The following is a 26,910-nucleotide window of genomic DNA, read 5'->3' as shown; positions in this document are numbered from 1 at the left end:
CCCAGATTATGTTCCTCTACTCACTCCCATGAACTGCTTGTGACATAGACCACCACCACCCACCCCAGCCCCGCACTCCCCAACACCCCCTCTTCCTCACCCCCCACCAAGATACCCCTGGGCTTCATCCCCCAGTCCACCCCTATTCACCCCTATGGTTTGGCCCACTCATGTTTTGTTCCTCCCAAAGCACCATGGTGCTCCACCCACCCCTCCTGGAATCTTTCCACAAGTGCCCCAACCCCTAGGTATACCCTTGTAATCTGAGTCCCATTTCTAATCCGTCCCCCCAAACAGGATCCACTTGCCATGTCCCCTCTGGTTCTGAGGACCCCCATTCCACCCTTCCATTGGCTTCCCCCTGTCTAGTCCTCCAAAAGTTTTCTACACCTGGTTCATTGGGCACCCCCAGAATTCCCCCACCAGTGCTGAACCCCAGCATCCACCACAGACACCCCTATTCAGTCCCCTCGAGGGTCTCCACTACAGTAGCCTGCTAAAGGATCCCCTGGTGTCCAGAGGCCAACCCTAGGTTTTGCCCTCCCCAAAAACCCTCCACTTCTGGCAAGATTTAATCCCCTAGGACTCTTATTCAAGTGCCCTGACCCTCCCATAATGCATCCCCTATCCAGACTCCTAAAGATCACCATATTCCAAGCCCCCAAACTTTCCCCCAGTATGGTCCCCATTACTCTAAGCCAACCCCCTTGTTCTGCATCTCCCCGCTTCCAGAAATATTCCTACATGGTCTGTCTTACAGGGCACTTCCCTCCCCCATTGCTCAGCTCCTCAAATCCTCCTAGGATGGCTCCAGCCTCCCCAAATCAGACTATGCTATGGCTCCCAGGACTATCCCCACATGATGACACCATGAATGCCCTCTCCTGGGTTCTGCTCTCCCAATTCTTTCTCCTAGCAGACACCCCAAACATACTCTCCCAGGGTCACCCCAAGATGAACCCCCAGGACACCTTCACCCTCATGCTTTAACAGACTCCCAAGAACCTTCCCCCACAACCAGCCCCTGGGTCCCATTTCATGATTTGAGACTCAGAAACCAGAGGGCTAAGTTCCCAAGGCAGATGTGACCACAGAATGGCTACCACTTTGATACTGGCTCCCAGCCTACCCAAAAGGTCCCCAGGGGCTGACAGTCCTGGTCTGTCCATCCCCATCTGCCTCCACCCCATTGGCTGTGCATTCCACAACTATCTCCCCAGACACCTCTCATGCCCTAAGAGGCCTCCCCTACCCCATCCTATCCCTGGCAGGGCCTGGAGTGGAAGTCTAGCCTTGCAGGAAGGGAGGCTGGGCATTCTCCCCACAGAGCATCCTGGGCCCCCTTCTCCTTCCTCTACCGTTGTCCTCAGCTGCCCCCACCTACCCTGCTGAAGCCAGGACCTTCTGACCCTCAGCCCAGCCTGAGGAACATCAAGACACACAGATCCCCAGCAGTCCAGTCGTGTCTTCCAGTTTACCAGCACAATAAAAAGAGCTTCCAGAGTTTATCTGTGTCCACTCCAGGTCTTTTTCTTCCTCAACCCAGAGAATCATTCATTCCTTCCTTCTCATTCCTCCTTCCTTCAGCTAGACAATATTTACTGAGCATCTCTCTATCCATCCCTGTCTTTGGTGTGTCTCAGACCAAGTGAGACAGCTCACTTGCTGTGTTTCTCTGTCTCTCTGAATCTCACTGTGTGAGATTCTTGCAGTTCTTGCAGAACCTTTCTTGCAGTTTTCTTTCTCTCTCTGTCTCTCTGACTCACCCACCAGCATCATGATTATGCAGGAATTTTCCAGAGTGGATACTCACTTATCTGTGGAGCAGTGAAAGCCCCCTCCCCGCGACTACCATCAGGCAATGGAAGCAGGCAAGGTCCCTAACTGTCCCCACCCACCTTATCCCACTGCATCCTGGGGACAGAGTCATGGTTCCAGCCCCACCCCAGGTCAGTGAGCAAAGCTCGGCTGGAGGGCAGCTTTACAGACAGGCCAAGGCCCCCAGACAACAAGCCTGCAGGATGGAGCCCCCTTCCATCCCCACATCCCCCACACCTGCCCCTACAGTGGATGGAGCAGCCTCAGTGGGTGGAATGTAACCCCTAAGAGGTTACAGTGCTGTGAGGGAGAGAGCACTTCTCCTCCTTCCCATCAGAGGGCAGCACACCTCGATGGTTGCAGCAAGCCTGGATGGCCAGACCTCAGGGGGAGACCCCATTCCACTCCCGGGAGTGGCCAGGCACCACCAGCCACACACACGGAAGGGATTGTCTCAGATGCCATGGGAAGTAAGGGGATACAGAAACCCTCGCCACTCCTGGACTTCTGAGAAACCCAAAGGACCCTCAATTAAACCAGACTAAGTTTCCCCTGACTCCAAACCTTCCCTGGGGCAGAAATCCCCTCTACAACCCATAGGATGTGTGTCCCTCCCATTTACACACCCCCAGCGACAGGGAGCTCACTACCTCAGGCTGTTAGAAATCTCACCTCCTCCATGAATCTTTTGCAAAATATAACTCCGAAGATGTTACTCTCTACTCAGAAAACTCTAATGGCTTTCCATCACATGTAAAACAAAACCCCAGTTCTTACAAGAGCCCTGAATTCTTTGCTGACCTCGACAAGCCTCACCTGAACTTTGCCTCCTACTTCTTTCACGGCAGCCACACTGGCCGCCTCTCTCTTCCTCAAACACGCCCAGCCCTTCCTATCACAGGTCCTTTGCACCTGGTGTCCCTTCTACTCTGAATGCTCCTTCCTGTCTTCTAAGAATGACACAAAGCCCAGCTGCCATTAAAGGAATGATTAAAAGTATCGACTTCATGGAAACTCAAAAAATAATAATCTGCAAGACAAAAACCACCTGAAACAATGTCAAAAGACAAAGGACAGAGAAAACTATCCATTAATCATAACACAAAGATATAATTTCTGTAATCTATAAATAGCTCTTGGAAATAAAAAATTACTACAATCCATAGAAAAGTTAGCAAAGGATATGAACATTCGGCTCAGAGAGAAAGAAATACAATTGGCTCTTAGACACAGGAGAAGATGCTCAACTCATAAGAGAAATGAAAATTAAAACTAAACTGTGATACCATTTTTAACCCATCAGTCAGGCAAAGATCAAAGTGCTTGATACCTGCCCATGTTGGTGAGGCTGTGGGGAAACAGGCAGTCTTACCTCGATGGTCAGTTGCCCTATGGAGGACAAGTTGCAATATCTATTTCAGTGACAAACACACACACCTTCTGGTTCAGCAATCACACTTCCAGGAATTTATCCTTCAGATATGATCACTCATGTGTAAAATGACATAAATACATTGATTATATTCATTATATGCTGCAGCGCTTTATGCTGGCAAAAGGTTGGAAACAAGCTAAGTGACTGTCGGTAGAGCCAGTTAAATCAATGATGGTCACACAATTTACTATGCAGCTGTGAAAAAAAAAAAGGCATGTGCAAACTTTGTTCACAAACATGGAACAATCTCCAAGATCTATTTTAAGTTAAAAAAAAAAAAAAGGCCTTAAACAGGATGTTACCATTTACGTAAAAGGAGGGAATAAATGAATATGTGTTTATTCGCTTGAAAATGCCAGAATATCTTTACGTCACACAAAGAACCTGAACAGAGGTTGCTTCTCAACCTTTATTTCATTATTGCTCCCCAAATAAGATTTGTCAGACATCTTCCCCTAATTGCACCCCCATGAAATTTTAATACCACAGATACACTGTATACCTGTTTATTTGCTAGATCTATATCTGCTTTAAACATAAAAACATTTTTTGCCACCTTCCCCACCCAAACCAGTTTTTACCCCTTTGTGGGTGATAAAGCCTTCTTTGAGGTTTCTTGCTCCTTGGAAGGAAACAGGGGCCAGATTTCTCTGTATGTCCTTGTCAATCTACCACCACAGCCTTGAGTTTCTGGGATGGCAGGAGCCCGTCTATGTCACTCACCCCTGTGTCCCCAGTTTCCAGCACAGGGCTGCAATACTGTGGGCACCCAATAAACATTTGCTGAATGACTGAATGAAAGAGCCATGACTCCTGCTGAGCTAAGAATTCTCATGTGGGTCTGTTATGGTTGAACTTTATGCTCCCCAAAAAGATGGGTTCAAGTCCTAATCCCAGTCCTTTGACTGTGACCCTATTCGAAAATAGATCTTGGAAGACGTGATCAGTTAAGATGAGGCCAAATGGATGAGGGTAGCCCTAATCCTATATGACTGGCATCCTTATAAGGAGAGGAAATTTGACACAGACAGACAGACACAAAGGAGATCGCCATGTATATGTATATTGTACAGAGGGACTCCCTTCAAACCACGAGGGGATGGGGGACGGGATTTTCACTGGTACTCTGTACATATTAATGGATTGTTTGAATGTTTTACAATGAAAAGGTTTCCATAGAAGTGATTTTTAAAAACAGTTTTGAATAACACATGCAATGTACCACACTTAGTACTCAATGAAGGTTGGCAAGGTTGGTTGGTGCTGCAGTGGAGTGTGCCAAAGAGGGACCCCAAGTCCAGCATGGATGGCCCTCCTCAGACCCAAGACCCTCCCCCAAGAGCTGTGAGCAGAGAGAGGAAAGGTTTGGAGGAGGCGGGTTGTCCCACCAGGCAAATCACAGACCAGGGCAGAGAACAGGCTGAAGTGAGAAAGGCAGGATCACCAAGTGCAATGTCAGATGTTGTTTTTTATGTTAAACTTTGATATTTTGTTCATCTTGGATTATTTTGCATTAATTTTGATTTTTTTTTTTAATTGCACTGATACCAGTGGTTGGGGAAGGGGCAATGGGTAGTGATGGTTAACAGGTACAGGGCTTCTTTTGGGGGTGATGAAACTGTTTTGGAATTAATAATAGCACTGGTTGCACAACCTTGTGAATATATTAAAATCCACTGAATTGCACACTGTAAAAGGGTGAATTTTATGGCATGTGAATTATATCCCAATTAAAAACACTGCATTGAAATGTTATTAACCTTGATTACTGAGCTCTTTGGCACTTCCTAAATTTTGCACCAGGGGGTGGGGGGGGGGGCGGATGCTTCTCTGGACTCGCCCTAATCCCAGCCCCAGGAGGCATCAACGAGTTTGCTTGAGGCCAGGCCGGGAGGGAGAGGCTGGGAGGGCAGATTTCTCCACGGCTCTGGCCAAGGGGCTTGTGAACAGGCAAAGCCACAGGGCCTGCTTCCCACGGAAACCAGGAAATCACCAGCCCCACCCCCACCCGCAGGCTGGGGCACCTGCAGCTCCCGGACCCACCATCACCATCCCCCACCAGGCCATTACCCCAAGAAAAAGAAGGGCGGAAGGGTCGACACCTCGCCTCAGCACGGAGGAATTAAACCCAGCAGGGAGAGGGAAAGTTTAATCACTAACAGATAGGGAATTCAACTTTTTTTTTTTCAATTAGAGCAGTTATAGTTCAGAATTCCTGCAGAAAGTACAGAGTTCCCTTACACCGTCTCCCAGCACCTTCCATGTTTTATTTTTACTTTTATTGTATTGTAGTAACATACATAAAACCTAAAATTTTTCTTTTGAACCACTTTCTAGTATACAATTCAGTGGTGTTAATTACAGCCACAACGTTGTGTTAACACCACCACTATCCATTACCAAAACGTTTTCCATCACCCCAAACAAATTCTGAGCCAATTAAGCAATTCTAATTTTAATAATTCTGATTTAAGCAGGATCTCTCTCCCTCTCTCTCTTTCTCTCGCTCTCTCTCACACACACACATACACACACATACTTATACCCTCACCAACTGTGCCCCTGGGGACTCCAGGAATTTTGCAGGGACAGATGTGGGAAGGAAGGCTGGGCTGGGCAACAGCATTCAAGGTTTGGGGCTAATAGATTTCCCCAGATCCCCACTGATGGCTGACCAAGCCACTGGGGAGGTCTGACCAGGTGGGCAGCAAGTGGATGCTGGGCCCAGCCCAAGAGGTTGGCAGCCACCCTCAGAGGGGTAGGTTTACCACCTGCATCCTCCTTCCATCCCCTTCCCTCCAGCCCCACACCTCCCCGTGATGCAGAATGCCATCCCTGTCCCCATACAGCACCCACATTGGCCCCTCCTACTCCCTCCAGTTGGCCCACCACTCAGAACCCCCTGAATCTCTTCTGCAAGAACCAAATCTGACCACACTCCTCTCCTGCTCAATACTCTTTGATAGCGCCTGATGGCCCTTGGGACTCATGTCTCTCTGTGACCCCAGAGTCCTGCTAGCCCACCTGCATGGACTGTCCCTGCTCCCCTCACATCCCATTGAGCTCTGAGCTCCAACTGTCCAGGTCTCCTTTACAATCCCTCAAATTCAGCACCTCCCCACCCCCTGCACTTGCCTCAGGGCCTTTGCACACACCATCCCCTCCACCTGGGACACTGTCTTTCCTCCCCATCTTTCCCTCATTAATTCCAATTCCCACTTCCGTTCTCGTCCCAGTAAAGCTATGTGCAACCTAACATTTATCAGGACCTTTGTTCCCATTTGCTAATACCAGAAATGGATTGGCTTTTATAAAGGGGGTTTATTTGGTTACAAAGTTACAGTCTCAAGGCCATAAAGTGAATGAGGTAATGCATCAACAATCGGGTACCTTCACTGAAGGATGGCCATTGGTGTGTGGTAAACATCTGTTCGCTTGGAAGGCTGGTGGCTGGTGTCTGCTTGCTCCCAGGTGGCTTTTCAAAATGGCATTCTCCAAAATGTTGCTCTTGGGGTGTTTTGTCCTCTCTTAGCTGCAGCTGCTCTTCAAAGTGTCACTCTCGGTTGCTCTGGGCCCCTCTGTCTGTGAACTCCTTTATAAGACTCCAGTGATCCAATTAACACCCACCCTGAATGGGCAGGGTAACACCTCCATGGAAATTATCCAATCAAACGTTTCACTCACAATTGATTGAGTCACATCTCTGTGGAAACACTCAATCAAAGAATTCCAGTCTAATCACTAATGTGTCTGCCCTCACAAGATTGCATCAAAGAATATGGCTTTTTCTGGGGTACATAGTATACACAAATTGGCACAACCATAAATTATGCCTCTGTGTACAGTCCCCTGGTGGACCGTGCCTTCCAGCAGGACAGGGGCTGTGGGTGCCTTCTGTCATTCACTGCTAATACTGGTAACTGGCACAGAGCAGGCCCTCAGCCAACACTTATCAGTCATCTCAGAGCTTTCTGTTTGATGGGAGGAACAGACAATAAAACTGAGATAAGAATTTCCAACAGCGACAAGCGCCCTAAAGAAAATCAAAACAGGGCAATATGCCAGGTGAAAGGAGAAGACCTGAGACGATGAGAGGGAGAAGCATTTCAAGCGGAGGAAACTGCATGTGCAAAGGCCAGAGGTATGGGACCAGCTTGGTGTCTTCAAGGAACAGAAAAGAGGCCCATGTGGTTGGAGCAGAGTGAGCAAAGGGGAGAGCAGAAGAGGTGATGGGGGCAGATGGTACAGGGCTTCATGGGCTGCAGAAAGGATTTTGGATTTTTTCTTTCTAAGAGCAGTGGGGAGCCATGGGAGGGTTAAAAACATAGGAGTGACATGTCTGGGGCAACTGAGTGGATTCAGGGAAACCATGAGAAGACGAGAGTGAGGCAAAATTGGAGAGGGGGCAGTTGCAAGCTGCAGTTTGGAAAGCAAGTGAGCAGAAGTGGGAGCTAGAGGCAGGTTCCCAGAGGCCCCAAAACCTCATGCCCTAAAAATTCCAAGAGTTTCATAATTTGCTGCAAGAGTAAATATGGACCCAGATGGGAAAGTGGCTCAGCATTGGAAGGTGGAAAATGAACTTGTGGATGGTATGGAGTGAGGGCCTCCGGGAATGTCATCCACCAGGGAGACCTAGCACCACAGAGCATCAGAGGCTAGTGGGAAACTGAGGCACAGCGCAGTGCATGACTTGCCCAACGTTGTCTAGCTCATCCGTGGCAGATGCTGGGATTCAAATCCAGGTTTCCTGCTTCCCAGATTCTGGCTCATTGTGCCATGATTCGAATGATTCCTGGGTTTGGATACAGGTAAAGGGATGAGGAGACCCTGGGTAGGGAAATGGCAAGGATAAAAGTGTGGAGGCTGGAGCGAGGGAGAGCAAGATGCAGGAAGTGAATACAACAGCAGCTGAAGTGTACCAGGGACTTACTCCCTGGCAGACACTGCTCTAACCCCTCTTCCAGACGCCCCACTAAGGTAGGAACTATTATTATCCCTGTCCTCTAGAAGAGGAAACTGAGGCAAAGGGAAGCAGGGGAGAGCTCTCCATCTGCGGACCCATGCTGGGAGGTGGTGGGGGTTCCTAGCTTTGTCCCTCCCCTGCCAGGCCCTGGGGAAAAACAGGAAGACAGTGGCCAGGACAGCTGTCCTGGGGGTGAGGGAGGGCTGAGGGGGTGGTGAGGCCAAACCACAGGACAGGATTTCTCAGAATTTACAGTATGAGTGGGGGAGCATTGGCTGCAGATGCTCCCTAGGGCCAGGCAGCAGGGAGGGGGTGGAGCTATGGGGGCCTTCCTGGGCCCTCTCCCCCAGGCCCCTGGCCTTATGAGAGGGAGTGCTCTGTTCTCCTCCATCCCTCCACCTCCAGCCTTCAGTCCCCCCAACAGGGCTTGGAGGGCCAGATATGGGGTCCCTTGCACACCCAGGCTGGAGCACACACCTATCTGTGTGCATTCATGTCCCTGCTCAAACCCCAGCACCTGTGTTTGCATGGATGTGTCACAGCCATGCCCACACACCCTGATCCAAGCACACACGTGTGCGTGTGCACATATCATACCCACACACCCTAATCTGAGCACACAGTTGTGTATGTGCACTTATCACGCCCACCCACCCTGATCCTGTAGAAGGGGCACTTCCCAAATATGGGTCCATTGCTCGCTCGGTCAATAGAAGTCACACTGAATCAGGCTGAAGAGGAAAAGAGGGTTTATCTACGCCGTCGGGAGAACAGGGGAAGATTTCCCAAATCAGCCTCCCCGAAGTGATTTTTCAATTGGGTTTTATACCCATCAGAGACAAAGAGAGGTAATCATCTTAGTCAACAGGTAACAGGCCTGGAGAATTTCACTAATTTAGTTATTTCCTATTTCCTTCAGGAACTAGGTGACACCTGTGAAAGGTGCCTCTGGGAGTCTAGGGAAATAGACGAAAAGGCTTTATTCATATCTGGAAGGTCTGGGGACCATAGATGAATGCTTATTCAAATCTGGGTGCAGACTTTACATTTACATACTGCTTCAGACTTTACATTTACATATTGCTCCTTTGTGAGAATAAAAGCTTCTATTATAGCCTGCTTCCAGCTTTGACAGTTACATTTTAAGGCTACTCTACAATTTCCTGCCTGCTTACAGTTTTAAGATTATATTTTAAAAATCACTGTTACAATCTGAGCACACACCCTGATCTGAGCACATGCGTGTGTGTGTGCACATGCCATGGCCACCCCTGATGCCCAGGTCAGAGCACAGTCCACATCATGCGTGCCAGCTGGGCCAGAGCACATGTGTTTGCATGTGCATGCATCACATCCCCACCTAGGCAGACCTAGGCACTCCTGGATGCATGCACACACTTCACGCTTGGTCCCCTCGCACACCCACAAAGCAGGGCCGCCTGGGCTTCCTCACCCCAGTGCCTCTGAGGGCCATGTGTCACAGCTGAGACCTGCTGCAGGCCATCTCCTTCCACACTCCCTTCATTCTGAGTCCACTTCCTTCACCCTTCTGTTCCTTTTGGTCGCCCAGTTGCCCCTCCCTCATCCTCTGTGCTTGGCAGGCTCACTTGCATATTTCTTTAATGAAGGTATAATTCACATAACATAAAATTAACTATTTTAAAGTGTACACCTCAGTAACATTTAGTACATTCACTATGTTGTGCAACCACCTCCTCCACCTAGTTCTGAAGCATTTTCATCACCCTGAAAGGAAATCCCGTGCCCCTTCACAGCCACTCCCCAGCCTTCCCTCCAGCAGCCCCTGGCAACCCCTGGTCTGCTTCTGAATCTATGGATTTACCTATTTTGCACTTTTCAAATAAATGGAATCAAACAGTATGTGACCTTTGCTGTCTGGCTTATTACACTTGCTTGTGTTTTCCAGGTTCGAATGTCACCTCCTCAAAGGGACTTTCCCTACCTCCCCATCCATGAACACCCCCTGCCTCCTGCTCATTGGCTCACATCCTCCAGCAGCATCTGCCGTGATCCTGACTGGTTCACTCGAATGTTGTCCATCTCCCCCTCAAAAATACTGACTCCAGATGAGTAGAAAAATGGGGACAGAAAGTAAATGAATGATGGGGGGGTGGGGATGAGGTGTTTTAAGTGTTCTTTTTTCACTTTTATTTATTTTTTTATTAGAAAATGTTCTAAAATTGATTTTGGTGATAAATGCACAGCTATATGATTAATACTGTGAACAATTGATTGTACACGTTGGATGATTGTATGGTATATGACTATATCTCAATAAAATTGCAAGAAAAAAAGAATTATGTGCCTGTGATGGTTAGGTCCATGTGTTAACTTGGCCAGGTGATTATACCCAGGTGTCTGGTCAAGCAAGCACTGGCCTAACTGTTAGTGCAAGGACATTTGTGGCTGGTTAATAAACCAGAAGGCTGGTTTATTAAGTCATCAGTCAATTGGCTGCAGCTGTGACTGATTATGTTAATGAAGGGCGTGTCTTCCACAGTGAGAGAATACAGTCAGCTGGATTTAATCCAACCAGGTGAAGACTTTTAAGCGATACAGATAAAGGACCTTCACTTCTTCTTCAGCTTACCAGCAAAGCATTTCCTGAGGAGTTCATCGAAGTTGCTGGTTCGTTGCCTGAGGAGTTCATTGAACGTCTTCATTGGAGTTGCCAGTTTGCTGCCTGCCCTATGGAATTTGGACTTGTGCATTCTCACAGTTGTGTGGGACACTTTTATAAATCTTATATTTATAGATATTGCTTGTTGATTCTGTTTCCCTAGAGAACCCTAACTAATACAGTGCCCATCAAAAAAAAAAAAAAAACCTGACTCCGAAGGGCAGGGAATTGTTTTTGCTCCCTCTAAAAGGTTGTGTGAATGAGTAAATGATTAAGTGGGGAGTGAATGAATGATCTGTGGGATACTCACCCTTCTTCCTCCTCTTCCTCTGTTCCAAAGCACGGCCCTACTTCCTTGCGGACCTTGGATTCAGTTTGACGATATTTATCACATACTTACTATGTGACCGCTTTTGTCCCAAAAAATTGGGGCTCCTGCAGTCAACACCTCAGAAAAGCTCTGTCCCCGTGGCACCTTCAACCTCAAGGCTGAGACAGACCATAAAACCTGGTGGCACAAGATTCAACTACAGCTGACGTTGTTGCTGGGAGAATAATTTGTTTCTACCCCATTTGTTTATTCATTCAACAAGTATTTATCGAGCACCCACTATGTGTAGGGTCAGCGTAAATAACTGGGGTTACTTGGGAGTGAGTGTCCAGGGAAGGCGTCTCTGAAGCTAAGCCCTGAAGATTGGAAGGAGAGTCATTTAAAGAGTCAGGGAAAAGGCACTTCTGGTGGTGGGAGTTGCAGGTGCAAAAACTTGAGGTGGGAAGGATTTCAAGGAGAAGGTGATGCAGGTGCAGTGATGAGGGGGAAAAATGGCACATCACCTGCTGTATAATGGTAGGCAAGGTGCTTAACCACTCCAGCCCTCAGTTTCCCCATCTGTAAATGGGGATTATAATAATAAAGACTTTTTCAGAGGGCCAAACAAAATCCAGGACACATCACCAAAACAGTGACTGGCCCAGACCAAGCGGCCAGGAAATGAGCCCACTTGTCATGGGTAAGTGGCTGTCATAATTCACAATTATGCCAGGCCAGGGTTTTCCACTCCCTGATCTAGCATGGCCCTACCCCCATCCCAATATCAACAGCAGAAGAGTGGGACACACGCAGTGCAGCAACCTTATCTCCAGCTCTCCCTATTTACCTGAGCCCACACCTCTGTCCTGGCTGTTCCTGGCCACATCCTCGCAGACCTCCCCATTCACGTTTCCAGCATCCCACACGCACACCTGACTGCTCTCCCTCCCACACTTGCCAACCTTGCTGGGTGGCAGATTTATACAGAACAAAAGAGAAACATCTGTGTTTCCATGGCATGATTCCACCTCACAGAGCAGATTTAACTACTCTGCCCCTCCTATCGCAGAACAGGAATGGGATGAGCACCTTAACTCTGGGGTAAGGGGTTGTGCAGCCACTCGTGGAGAGATGAGTCACAATGTCACTTTGGTCAGACACTCTCCCCCGCTGCTTTTCCCAGACATGAGCCAACTCTCTCCCACTTGTGTGCTGAGTTGGTTTATTTTAACCCAGCCTCACACCCAGAGGATGGGGGTGTGGGGCAGTGACAGCAGAAGCACCCTGCCCTGGCCCCCCATCTCTGAGAGAAAGCCAAAGTCCTCCCTGCAACCCACAGGCACAGTGGCACAAGCCTGCACAACCTGCTCTCATCCCCTCCTGGACCTCCTTTCCTCTTCACTCACTCTGCTCCAGACACGCTAGCCTCCTCGATGTTCCTCCAGCTTCCCAGGCATTGTCCTGCCTCAGGGCCTTTGCACTGGCTGTTCCTTCTGCCGGACTGTTCCCCCCACCCAGCCCCACCACATATACGCATGGCTCCCTCCCTTACCTCCCTTGTGTCTCTGCTCAAATGTCACATCTTCAGCAAGGCCTTCCTTGACCTCACTATTTCAGTTATTACAACCTGCCCACTATCACCTCTCCCAAGCCCCCTTTCCTATCTCATTTGTCTCCATAGTACTTATCACCCTCAAACCCACCATACGTTTCCCTTGCTTGTGCTTTTATCTGTCTCCGTCACTAGACTGGGAGCACCAAGGAGGCAGGAACCATATCTGTTTTGTTCACTGCTCTTTCCCCAGTGCCTGGGACATGGTATATGTTCAATAAATGTTTGCTAAATGAATTTTTAAAATGAATGAATGAATGTACAGTTTTTATGGTTGAGCTGTAAATTTAGCTCTAATCCCCTTGGTGGCCAAAGTGAAAAGGGAAGAAGAATTAGGTACACTCTCCATGAAGATAAAACAATCTGGTTGTTGCCCAGCTCCCAAACTCATCTGCTAACAACTAAATCAACTAAACTAAACCAACTTCTCTCAAATTGGTCTTTTATAAGAATCACCTGGGTCCCAGTGAAAAGTGCAGCTAGCCAGGCTGCATCCCCTGGAAAGATGGATTCCGTAGGTCTGTAATTTAGCAAGTGTACTCAAGTGATTCTTTTGATCAAGAAAGTTTGAGTAATGGCACTTCATGAAACAGAGAAAGAGAGTGAGAAAGACAGAGATGGACTAAATACGTAAACATGAGACGCAAAACTTGAAAACATTTAGAGGAACATTTAGGAGACTATCTTTATGACCTTGAAACATGGAAGGATTCTTGAACAAGACAAAAATGAGAAAACCATAAAAGAAAAGATTGGTATATTTGGTAACACCAGATTTTCAAACTTTTGTACAACAAAACATACCATGAATAAATGAAAAGACAAGCCAGACTATAAATGTTTGTGATATTCACAAGTGGCAAAGGATATATACATGGAATATGTAAAGAGCTTGGAGAAATCAAAAAGAAAAAAGACAAATACTAGAAGAGGTAATTCATAGAAAAGGAAACCCAGGTGGCCAACAAATTTCAGCAAAGATCACGAACCTCACCAATGGCAGAGAATTCAGCTCAAAACCAAAATCATTTTATTGGATTGGCAAACACCAAACAGTCCACCAAACCAAGAGTTGGCAAGCATGTGGAGTAACCACAAACTTCCTTTACCTGCAGGAGAAGTGTGAATGCAGAATGCTTTGGCAATATCCTGTTATGTTGACAAGCAGTCCCTAGCACCCTCAATCCCACTCTTGTATATATACCCTCAGAGACAAGCAAACTACAACCCACCAGCCAAACCTGGCCCCACCTATTTTTGTAAATACACTTTTATTGGGACACAACCATGCTTACTCATTTACATATTCCCAATGGCTGCTTTTATGCTACAACAGCAGAGTTGAGTAGTTGTGATGGATACCATCTGGCCTGCCAAGCCTTAAATATTTACTACCTGGCCCTGTGCAGAAGAAGTCTGCCAACCCCTGCTCTAGATCAATGCTTCTCAAATTTATTGTGCATATTGATCACCTGAGGTAATTGTTAAAATGCAGATACTGATTCAGCAGTTGTGGACAGGGCCTGAGATTCTGCATTTCTCAAAAGCTCCCGGGTGACGCTGACGCTGCTGGTCCATGGACCACACTCTGAGTAGCAACAATACAGATAATGCAAGACCCAGCCAGGATGTATCTGTGAATCTTTATAGACAAGACAGAGAAATGTGGTTGCAACAGCATCTTCAACTTATTTTATCTCTGACCATGACAATCACCAATCGAACAGGTAGATCCCTTCATCATCGTTTATTGCACACTTTCCATGCGCCAGACATACCTGAAGCAGGAAGGGAATTACACACATTCATATCTGAAAAGATTTCATCTGCCTTGAAGGATGAGTGAGAGAGGAAATGTAACATGTAGTTGCATAATGCCCTAAAACTCGGTCCCCCAACTCAATCATAACTGTGTCAGACATAATCCAAGGAGCATGCAGACCTCCAGGATGGGAAGCAACATCAGAGGTCTTACAGTAGCAGCTCTTGGGCACCCACATGGAAGGGTGCCAACAGCCTACTGGTCCTCAGAGGTAAGAGGCCATATCTGAAGCTCCAGGGCCCAATATAGGAAAAGAGTAATTGACATGCTGTAGGTGAAAAATTTATGCACTTGTGGAAGGTTCCTCTTTCTGCAAACTCCTCAAACTTGGTATGGAACACTTTTTCCCTCTTCTAGTTCCTTGGCACATGTAGTGAGAGTTCAAAAAATGTTTGTTGAATGAAAAAGTGATTCATATTCAGTTCCAGAAACCATCCTATATAAATAGCATTGACAAAAAAAAAAAAAAAAAAGAGCCAGGCCAGGAGAAAAGGGAAGAATTTTGAAGAATGAGATGACATTTCTCCCGTAGAGAGCATTACTCTGGATCTAGGGATGTGAGAAAACTGAAGAGGAGGGGATCCTCATGAGCTCTGGAGCCCAAGGTCCCTGAGAGAGCCTCCCTGCAGAATGGCCCTTTCCCCAACTAGCTGGGAGTGTTTGTGCTCCCATCTACCTAGTGCTGTGGCAACCTCAGGGGCAAGCAGCACCCAGAAGAGACAGGACACTGGCCCCCCCAGATATTGGTGGCCTGTTCCAATGGCTTCAAGAATCCAAGCCAAGAGGGCACCATCTGGCCTGGGTCCTCAAGCTGGGTGGCAAAAAAAGCCTCCAGGGGGACCCCAAGAAGTGAGGATTCAGACACCCTGAAAAACCACCTCCTCCTTCAGTGCGTCCCTCAGAATGTCTACCAGCAGCCTCCCCACCTCTGAACAGGAACCTCAAGGCCAGAAAGGTGTCCCTTACATTTGGCACTAAGCTGGGCACAAAGGGAGGATCCAAAGTTTGTAAGTGAGTCAGGGGATGAGTGAATTGTAAACAAATGAACAAACCAATGAGTGAGAGAGCTGGATAAATGATGAATAAATGAGAGATGAATGAGTGATTAAATGAGTAAATGAATGAAAGAATAGATGAATGTTTGGGTGGGCAAGTGATTGGATGGAGGATGGATGGATGGATGGATGGATGGATGGATGGATGGAAAAGTGAGTGGATGGATGGGTGAATGGATGGATGGATGGATCAGTGTATAAGTGAGTGGATGGATGGATGAATGGGTGGGTTGATGGGTGTGTGGGTGGATGGAAGGATGGTTAAGTGAGTAGATGGGTGGGTGGATGAATGGATGAGTAGATAAGTGGGTGAATGGAGGGATGAATGGGTGGGTTGATGGGTGTGTGGGTGGATGGAAGGACGATTAACTGAGTAGATGGGTGGGTGGATGAATGGATGAGTAGATAAGTGGGTGAATGGATGGATGAATGGGTGGGTTGATGGCTGTGTAGGTGGATGGCTTAGGTGGATGGAAGGAATAAAAAGTAACTATCCCAAGCACAGATTTTAGGGAAGGGTGGGAGCCATGGTAGGATCCAAGATGGGACCCCATCCCCCTCCCAGAGTTCTGATTTGGACACTGGGAAGTGGACCCTCCCAGCCAGCGCATCCCCTGCTTCCAACAGGCCTTGCTCTGTCCCGGAAGTTGGGTCAAAGCTAAGACACTCATTGCCCAGACAACCACCCTGCTCAGTCCAACCACCCCTTTGCAGGCCCAGCCCTGCCCAGGAGAAGCCCTTAGCAGGGACCCTGGCCACTCTCCCAGCCACGAGGTTCCCTGGACAAAGCTCGGGACTTGATGCGTAGTTTGTGGGGCAAAGAAGGCTGAGCCAGACCCTTAGTACTAGGGCAGGTCACACCAGGGGACAGCCCCATGGGATCAGCAGCGGATGTCAGCAACACATCTGAGGACCCTGAGGCCCGGCATCCAGTGGACATGGGTGACCACAAACCCCAGCAGGGCCTGAGCTCAGGTCTGGGCCCCAGGTGTCCATCCAGGAGGTGACAACTGAAGAGGGCAGCTGGAAAGGTGATCTGCAAGGCCTTGTCAATTCGGCTGGGGGCAGGGAGTGCCAGCTCCTGTGGGTACCTGGCAGAAGTGACCCGGCCAGTCCACCTGTGAGCTGCCAGGCAGCCCCGGCACCCTGGAACCCCGGGGTTCAGGGAACACGGCCTCAGGAGGCAGCTGCTAGGGGCAGACGCAGATGGGAGTGGTTCAGCCCCGGGGTTGGAGCCTCCAGTCCAGGGCACGTCCCACAGCAGAGCCTGCAGGGGCAGGGTCGGGGGACCCCCAGCGGCAGGCAAAAGGCCGAAGTGAAGCTTGAGCGCCCGCAGCTCCGCCCTGAGCCTGGCGTTCTCCTCCAGCAGCACGGCAAGCCTGCCCTCAACGGCCTCGTCCTTGAGCCGCCTCTTTTCCCTGGATCTTCTGGCCGCCTCGTTGTTCTTCCGCCGCTTTTCCCAGTAAACTGTGTCTTTCTTCTCTTGCGGCGTGAACTCCCGCTGCCGACGCACGGCTGCATCCCTGCCCCGAGCCCTCCTCAAGGTCTTGCCGTGACCTTCAGAGGCATCCTCCAGGCTCAACTGTTCCAAATCCATGGCTGCCCTTCAGGACCTGGGAAAGAGGAAAGAGGTCTTGGGCTCGATGACCCCGCCCTCTAATTTACTCTGTGTCTCTGCCACCACCAAAAGTAATGGCTGCTGTTGGAATTGAGGGGAGCGTGGGAACTGGACTGGAGACCAAGAGGGGGGTGGTAAAGGGAAAAGGAAGCTGGTGGGAGGCTCTAGGAGACTAGGACAGTTCCGCGCCTGCTGAAGGATTGGGCGGCACCACCGGAAAGAGACCACTGGGGGGCTGGGAGAGGCTTAGAAGCAGGCCACAGTTATCATGGAGCTCTGGTTGGGGGCTGCATCCTCTGGAGGAGTTTTCTTACCACTGGGAAGGTCAGTAGACAAGCCAGGTCTTGTTCAATCTGAGCTCCAGAGTAAGATTCTTGGAGACCCAGAGGGAGACAGAAGCAAGACTGGACCTAGAAAAAAAAGAGAATGTGTGTCCATAAAGTTTAACTGAGGCAAGCTGGGTTCAGAAAATAAACCACCATTCATGAAACTATGCCCAGTTGTATCCCAAGAGCTCATTCTGTGGCCAGAGTGTTGCACCTGCCTCCCCATCCATCCACCTTCATCATCCACCTACTTTCATCCTCCTACACTCATTTTGTCACCCATTCTCCCATCCACTCACTCAACTGTCCATTTACTTATCCACTCACTCATCCAGCCACCCCCTCTGCCCAGCCATCCAAACAACTCACCATCAATCTATTTATCCATTCACCTGCCATTTTATTTATTTATCCATCCAATCATTCAAACATCCATCCACCCCCCATCCGTTTGTGCAATCATTCATCTCTCTGAGTGTCCATTCATTCACCAATAGATTTACTTATACTATATATACGTGTGTGTGTGTGTGTATATATACATATATACTTATATATATGTTCCTTTTACTAAGTGCCAGCCTTGCCATCCATATAATCATTCATTGGTCCCACCCATCCACCTACACACTCTTCTGTTCTTTCATTCATCCAAAAAACATCCCTACTATGTGCCAGTATTTTGTCCACAAATCAATTCATTCATCTATATATTCATCCAGGGTCCATCCATCCAATCAACCAAAAGCAATTCTTGAGAACTTCTCATGTGCCTAACGTTAAGTAAGAATGCTAAGAATGGGAGGAACAACTCGGCAAATAAATTAATTAACCTCCCCCCTACATAGGACATGATTCCCAGGATAGTGAATCTCCCTGGCAACATGGGACACAACTCCCAGGAATGAGCCTGGCCCTGGCATTGAGGGATTGAAAATGCCTTCTTGACCAAAAGGGGGAAAAGAAAGGTAACAAAACAAGAATACAGCGGCTAAGAGATTTCAGATCGAGTCAAGAGGCTGTCCTGGAGGTTACTCTTATGGAAGCTCCAGCTAGTTATGCCAAATGGCCACAGTATGCTAAGCCTTAACCAACAATAGTCCCGAAATACCTAGGTCCCTATCTGAAGCTCTATAAAAGTTTCACTCACCAAGTTTACCTCTCAGAAACTTAAACCCAACAGAGTACTCCTATGACAGACAAGTTCTAAAACCCAGAGGCAACGGCCTCTTTAACAACAGCAACCAGATGCAGCCCCCTTCCCCATGATTTCAACACCCCTTTCAGTATGAACAAGTTAGGATGGTCATTGCCCAGACACCCCTGAAGATTAAGAAAGTGATTAAACGAGAGGAAGGGGTAGCAACAGCCAAGATAGGATTTAACAAAGGAATATGAATAATAAATCTTTATAAAAATATTCTTTTTTTTTTAGATGCCAGGGTATTAGAATAGCTAGAAGGAAATAACTGAAATGGTGGAACTGGAACCCATAACATTCTTTGAAATTTGATCTATAGCTACATGTTAAATTGTACTTTGAAAGTTATCACCTTTCTGTAAATACCTTATATTTCACAATAAGGAAATAACTGAAATTGTGGAACCATAACCCACAATACTCTTTGAAACTTACTCTCTAACTACTTGTTAAATCGTACTTTGAAAGTTGTCACTGTTACGCATATAGTTAAATTTCACAATAAAAAACGTATTTAAAAAAAAGAATGGGGGGCAGAGAGAAGAATCAAAGTCATCAGATTCCCAACTGCTAGGGTGGAGCTCAGAAAAGATGCCCAGGGACCCAGGAAGACCCCTAAGGATGGGCACCACCTCCTTTACCTCAACCCAGTTTCCCACATTGGTTTTCCTGAAAATTCTAACACATGGTTTCCTCTACCAACCACGTGGGTTCCTGTACCTAGGATGTTATCACCTTCTGTGATTTTGACACAAAACAGTGGTGGAGAGAAAAACCACAATACTGCAAAGTGTGAGGATTCTGCCTGGGAAGTCAAAACAGGTTTCAAGAAAGAGACGACATTGAAGGCTGGTATCTTTGTTCTGAGACTCGACTGTAATCACCCATGAGGGCAGTATGTATTTTTTGTCTAACATTCTATCCCTGGTGCCTAGCACTGTGCTTGTAAATAAGAGGTGAAATAAACAATTGTTGGATGAGTGGATGAATGAATGAACAGATGAATTAAAATAGAATTTTGTTCACTTGGAGAGTATTTTGCCCTCCTGTTGAAATGCTTCTATCCCGTGAAAACCATGAAAGCCACCATATTTCCCTGTTTGCTACAGCCACCAGGAAACTCCACATTTAGTCTTGAGCTAACCTGTAGTAGCTTTCTTGAATTGGGAGGGCAGATTTTTCTTCCCCAACTCCAATATTTATAGCAGCATTATCAACAGATGAACGGATACACTCAACGTGGTATATACAGAGTGGAATATTTTTCAACCATAAAAGAATGACATTCTGATACATGCTACAACACAGAGGAAACCTGAAGACATCAAGTTGAGTGAAATAAGCCAGACACACACAAAAAATAAATATTGTGTGATCTTGCCTACGTGAAATACCTAGAATAACAAATTTCATAGACACGGGAAGTAGATTACAGGTTACCAAGTGCTGGTGGGGGGAGGGATAGTTATTGCTTGATGAGTGCAGAGTTTCTTTTTGAGGTCATGAAAAAGTTTGGGAAATGGATGTTGGTGATGGTAGCACAATATTGTGAATGTAAATGATACCACTGAATTGTACAATTGAAAGTGGTTAAAGGGGAAAATTTTAGTTGTATATGTGTTACTACAATAAAAAGTTAAGAAAAGAATGGGCTTGAAGATAAGGACTGAAAGAGACCCAGACAGAGTTGTCATCTGGTAAGTCAGTGGCAGGTCTAGGATTTGAAACGGATTTGTCTGGGTGTGAATCTCTTTTGCCATAGCACATGGCCTGCTCATATCTCTGAGTTACTGCTACATCTCCAACTGGGCTGACAAAAAAGGGAACAAAAGCCTCGTGGGGTTCTGCAGTCATCCAGGTCAGTGAGAATTCCCCATCATTAGGGGACTCTAGTACCCACACCCAGGACCCCTCTGAAGCCTGACACATCTGGGGGCCACTTCCCCACCTGCTGGTGCTTGCTGTGCAGTGGGCAGTCCCACACCTGCCCTCATGACACAGCCCAAGGAAGCATCTGCACCTCCATGGAGGCTAGTCCACAGGAACCAGGTAGAGAGCCCTGGGTTTGCATGGGCCTGTAGCAACCACCTGTGCTTGCTTCCCATCAGCCAGACAAACTGAAGTAACCTTTATCAGGGTGTTCAAGTCCACTGACTCCTTTCAGACACCTAAGGCCACACCCACCCCTGGTCAGGAGTGTATTATACCCACTTACAGACAGGGAAACTGAGGCTCAGACAAATTAAGTGGCTGCCCCAGGGACACTCAGCAATTCCAAAAATAAACCCACCATTTCCCTCCCATCTTTTGCAAGTGCCACCACCAACCCAGAGCCCCAAAGCTGCCACTGATGCCCCTTGCATCCTCCTCCCATTCAACCCTGCCCCCCAACAACTCCCCCTCTGCAGTAATTTCCCCACCACCACCCTCTGTCTCCACCACCTGGCCCCAGCCCAGGCCGTCTCCTAGTCTACCTGGACACCTGCCACCCTCCACCTTGCCCCCTGCCATGGTCCAGAAGAGTCTTTTAAAAAACTCCATTTATCCGTGGCTTAAAAATCTCGGGGTTGCTCATGAAAGTGCAAGCACCTTAGACTCCTAAAAACAGTGCTCATCTGCTTCCCAATTTGCTTCTGTCTCCACCCCAGCTCCAGGGAACAAATGAGAGAGGGAGACACTGCATGAATATTTTTCAGAAGGAACCAAGAAACACCTGAGTTTTTGAGTGAATTAAAAAAAGAGTGATATGTGAATGAATGAGTAGTTGAAGTCATGCTCAAGTGCTCAAGGAGCAAGGGTTGTGAGAGTGGGGTACAGGTGAACCCAAACAGGTCCTGTCCCCCAAAGGGCTGGGCCTGGGCATTGGGGTGAACTTTCCCAGTCTGCCACAGCTAGGACAGCTCATCTGAGCCCCAGCCCCTCCTCCCCTAGACAAGCCCTCACTCCAAGTCCCTAACTCCACTGGCCACAACATCCTCCCACAGCCCACCCAGCCCTGTCTTGGGGACCTGCAGAGGGGGTTCCAACTACCATCTCAACCTTGTGGAAATCAGCAGTATATCCCGGAGCCTGGAAGCTGTGTCCAGAATATGCCGGCCACCTCAACCATCAGTACCACCTGGCTCTGAAAATGGATGAATGGCAGGCAAACATGGAGATGATTGGACCGCCTAGGTGGAACAGGAAGGGGACCTCGGCCCAGGGGTCCTCGAAGGCCAAGCCAGAGTCAGCAGATACCTGAGGAGGGAGGCTGAGAGTGGTATGGCAGTCAGATAGAAGAGGGACAGGATGGAAAAGCTCTGGGGCTGAGGCTGTCAAGTTGAATCAGTGAGAGAGAAGACAGGTCTAATGTACCCTGCTCGTCTGTCCTTGCTGTGGTTGGCCTGAGTTCCCCCTAATCACAGCCCCCCACACCTGCACAGGAACCCAGGCAGAGATGGGGCAGCAGATAGCTGTCCTGCCCACGTTTATTTAGAAAAGACACAGTGAGGGCTGGGCTGGGCCTTCCTGTGGTCACAGAGGAAGCACTAATGGAGGTCCGTGAGACAGGGGTCACTCCTGATGAGGTGGAGCCTGGGAGCGGGAAACAGGCAAAGAGTTTCCCTCAGGGATGGCCCAGGACAACTCCACCCCAGCCCCATCAGCCCCCACAGCCTCTCTGGCCAGTGGCAATCGAGGCTCTGCTTGGTTCCCTTAAATGATGGGGAACTCACTCACTCTAAATCAGCCCCTGTCAAGCTGGAAAAGTTCTCCTAGTCAAGAAGGTTTTCCTGTAATAGAACCTTCCACCTTCCCTGGACACTTCCCTGTTAGAATTTCATCTCTCTTCATGTCCATGAAGAACCTCTCCTCTCTAGGCCCCTGAAACTCTTTGGTGGTATGGTGGATCTGTGCTCACTTTCCCCATCCCCACCCCAGTCTGCATTCCTCCAAAGAAGGAAGTAATATTTATTGAGCACCTACTATGTACCAGACGCATGCAGTTTGCTCACTTCGCACTCACCACCACCCAGGGAAGTAGGTACGGTTATTATCCTCATTCGACAGATGAGGAACATGAGGCTCCAAGAGGTCACGGCCAAAATCCAGGCTGCCACAGGTTGCCCCTTTTCAAATTCAAATACACTGCATTAAGCCTTCCCGGATTTTTTTCACTTTTTCCACTTAGGACACAGTATTGAGTTCGTTTAGCATCTCTGACTAGAAGACTGACTCCCCAGCCCACAGAGGGAGAAAACATCCAGAAACCACTCAGCTCTCAATGGTTTGGGGCTGAGAATAGCACCCAGATCTCCTGGATACAGCAGAGAAGATAGGGTTAAAAGCACCTGCTTTCAACTTTATGACTATATTTAACACCACTGAATTGTATACTTGAAAGCAGCTGAAATAATTTAGATTGTATATATGTTTAATTTTAGATTGTATATATATATGTTACCAGATAGACCCATATAACATAAAAAGTGAACCCAAATGTAAACTATGGATTATAATTAATAATACAATATTTTTTAAAAGCGGGTTCAAAAATTCTGCCTCTTCCCTTTCTCTCTAACTAAGCCACCTTGGCAGGTGATTTCACTGCCCTCCCCCCTACATGGGACCTGACTGCCGGGGATGTAAATCTCCCTGGCAACATAGGATATGACTCCTGGGGATGAATCTGGACCTGGCATCGTGGGATTGAGAATATCTTCTTGACCAAAAGGGGGTATGTGAAATCAAACAAAATAAAGTTTCAGGGGCTGAGAGATTTGAAATGGAGTTGAGAGGTCACTCTGGTGGACATTCTTACGCACTATACAGATAACACATTTTAGGTTTTATTGTATTGGAATAGGTAGAAGTAAATATCTGAAACTATCAAACTCCAACCCAGTAGCCTTTACTCTTGAAGATGATTCTTTAACAATGTAGCTTACAAGGGGTGACAGTGTGATTGTGAAAGCCTTGTGGATCGCACTCCCTTTATCCAGCAGATAGATGGATGAGTAGATAAATGGGAACAAAAACTAAATGAAAAATAGGGTGGGATGGGGGGGGATGATATGGGTGTTCTTTTTTGTTTTTATTTTTTATTCCTATTCTGATTCTTTCCGGTATAAGGAAAATGCTCAAAAATAGCTTGGGGTGATGAATACACAACTATATGATGGTACGGTGAACAGATGCTTATACACCATGGATGACTGTATGGTGTGTGAATATATCTCAATAAAACGGAATTTAAAAAAAAATTCTGCCTCTTAGCTGAGTGTACTTGGTCAAATCAGATCTCCTTTCTGAGCTTTCAACACCTCACCTGTAAAATGCAGATAGTAATAGTACTTACATCATTCATTATATAAGAAAGAAATGAGGTAATATGTGCTAAGAGTCTGGTATATGATAAAAGCAAATGATCAACAATGGCTATTTTTATTTATTGTTCTTATTGTTTTTTTATTATTATTATGGCAAAAGGCACCTACTGCTGGGCCCCCTCTGGTACCAGACCCTGTGGTTACCTGTGTTGAAAATATACCTGAGGACCCTCGGACATCATGCCACACAACTGTTTCAGTGGACAGATAATGAAATGGAGCTTCCCTTCAGGAGGGCAGACCAAGCACACACTGAAACCTTCCCATTTCTCCAAACACTTAGAAATTCAGGAAAATACTAACAGAGCAGAGATGCCCTAGGACAAGAGTTGAAGGCCCCTACCCATGGAAGGCTGGGACCCAAGAAGAGCCCCCAAATCTATGAGATTAAGAACACACACTCTCAGAAGACTGACCAGAGTGCCCATGGGAGAAATATCTTGGAGTGATGATGAATTCCCAACCACCTCATGAAGTTCCCACAAACTCCCCAACTGAAAGAATTTACATCTGAGGAAATAGAGAATAATGGTGTAATCTTAGAACCTCATAATGAATATGTTAAATGACTCAAAAAAAAAATAAAATAAAACGGGATAACAGCCAGAAAACAAGAAGAGGGGGCTATGAAACAAGAACAGGTATATACTTTAAAAAAAAGTTGGAGCTCAGATATGAAAGCTATAATTGCAAGAATAATGACTAATAGAAGGGGAGCCAAGATACAGAGCTGGAAAGGACTTACTGAAGTCACATGGGATATTACTGGCAGAAAAGGAACTAGAACATGGAACCCAGAGTTTAGCAGCCCAGAACCAAGGCATAACTCAGGAGCTGAGCCTTGGGGCTTTCTGTGGCTCTCCAAGTGTGATATGTGGTTTCCCCTTCCTCCTTCCTGTTTTCCTTTTCTTTTCCTGCTTTGTAAGGTTGGTGCTGAGCTGGACTCCACAAGCCCTCCCTAATGAGGAATGGGGCTTCCATTCCCTGACTGAGCAGTGTGGGAAAATGGGTATGGAGAACCAGCCAGCTGTCTCCTCCAAAATTAGAATAAAACTAAATAAAATCTTAATATCAGAAGAGGACTTTATTGTATGAAGCCAAAAGGAACAGCAAATATTGAAATATTGGCATGAGAGGTTGGATTGGACTTCACCTCTCTGAGCCTCAGATTCCTCATATGTAAAATGGGTCATATTTCAATATTTTGAGACTTAAATGGTAAATCGTGTGTCTAAAAAGCACAGCTTATCAGGTGGTCTCACATGGAACACCTTCCTGGAGCTTGGGCAGACATTTTCTTTGAGCCCAAAGAAAACCCAGGTGATGAATCTACAGTCACTTAGGGACCCAACCTCCAACTGAGGAGAGAGAAATTTAAAACTGTGAAAGGAGAAAAAAGGTGAGAACAAAGACAAATCAAAAGAAAAGGGAGAGGCTGCATCACAAATTCCCCACCCACATGGCCAGAGGGCAGCCCACAAGCTTTCCTTTTGTTCCGTGCAAAGAAGGGAGCCACAGATGACCACAAACTCTCCGGTGGATGTGAGAGCTTATAACACTCACAGGCAAAAGGTGACATTTGTGTGGCCAATGCACATCTGAAAAAAAAATTTGCTTATCCTTGGTACTTACAAGAAAAATGTTGGCTTGTTTTAATTTAACAATGAGATACCAGTTTTCCATCTGAAAATGACAAAGATTTTAAAAATGATAAAACCCATTGCTGGCAAGGATGCGGTGAGATGGGCACTCACGTAACTAAAAGGTGGAGGTGTTAAATGCTTCCTGGAAGAACAATGAGGAAATATGAAACAAGTTGAATTCATATCCTGCTTAAAGAACATGAATATCACTCCCCTCCCCACCTGGGCCACTGTTCCAGGCTTTCTCCTATACCCTTTTCTGACCTTAGCAGCCCCCATATCCTTCTAGTCACTTAGAGCGTCTTTTACTTCCTGAAAGGAAGTTCTTTCATTCCCACATAGAGTTCCATCTGCCTGGAACACTCTTCCTTTACCTCTTCCCCAGCCAAATCTTACTCCACCCACAGGACTTAGCTTACTTGTTACCTCCTACAAGAAGCCTGCCAGACTGACCCCCTTCAGTTAGCTCAGGAGCCTCTTCTGGGATCCCAGTACCCCTTGGATTTTCACCATCCCCACCAACACACATCTCCAGAATAAGCACTCCATAAATATAGGAGTGAAATATTTGGAAAAGATGGTATGTCCTGCTGGTCCCAGAAGACCAAGCCAGGACCATGGAGAGGGGAATGAGGGTATGAGTTAGAGGTCAACATCTGAAAGAATTCTCTAAGAATTCCAGCTCACTAACCCAGCAGGTGATGGGCCTTGATAGGTAATGAGCTGCCCGTCATGGGAGGTATGCAAGCAGGCATGGAAAACACTCTCTGCATCCCTCTCTTTGACTTCTCCCCTCCTTCCTGCCAGCTTCAGGGAGCCTGGGCTGAGGCCGGTTCTCCTTCAGGCCTTTGTTGGGTGCCCTCCTCCCCAAGCTGTTCCAGTGCATCAAACCTCTTCTGACTCAGCAGGAACCCAGGGAGGATAAGGGGCCCTCAGGGGTTGTTCCCACGGCCCTGGGCAACCCAGCCCATTCCTCAGAAAGGCCACAGCACTCTGACAGGCCACACTCTCACGGGGCTCATGAAAGCCCCCGCAAAACCGATTTTAAAACCGAGAACCTTCTGTGGGAAACTCAGATTTCAAGGGGAAAATGCAAGGCA

At 47.3% G+C, this 26,910-nt stretch overlaps 1 protein-coding gene across 1 annotated transcript; it reads right to left on the bottom strand.

Annotated features, from left to right (window-relative positions):
• Window positions 1-16,161: 16,161 nt before the first annotated feature.
• Window positions 16,162-17,253, bottom strand: NFILZ (NFIL3 like basic leucine zipper). Its single transcript, XM_037824344.1, has one exon. It carries the CDS (start codon window positions 17,251-17,253, stop codon window positions 16,396-16,398), a length of 858 nt encoding a protein of 285 aa, XP_037680272.1. The 3' UTR covers window positions 16,162-16,395.
• Window positions 17,254-26,910: the final 9,657 nt, after the last annotated feature.

The sequence above is a fragment of the Choloepus didactylus genome (assembly GCF_015220235.1).
Source record: "Choloepus didactylus isolate mChoDid1 chromosome 25 unlocalized genomic scaffold, mChoDid1.pri SUPER_25_unloc2, whole genome shotgun sequence".
Lineage (NCBI taxonomy): Eukaryota > Metazoa > Chordata > Mammalia > Pilosa > Megalonychidae > Choloepus > Choloepus didactylus.
This window is presented reverse-complemented; position numbering and strand designations above follow the sequence as displayed.

Coding starts and splice junctions, on each gene's coding strand:
- NFILZ (XM_037824344.1), bottom strand. CDS start 17,253: ATGGATTTGGAACAGTTGAGCCTGGAGGATGCCTCTGAAGGTCACGGC.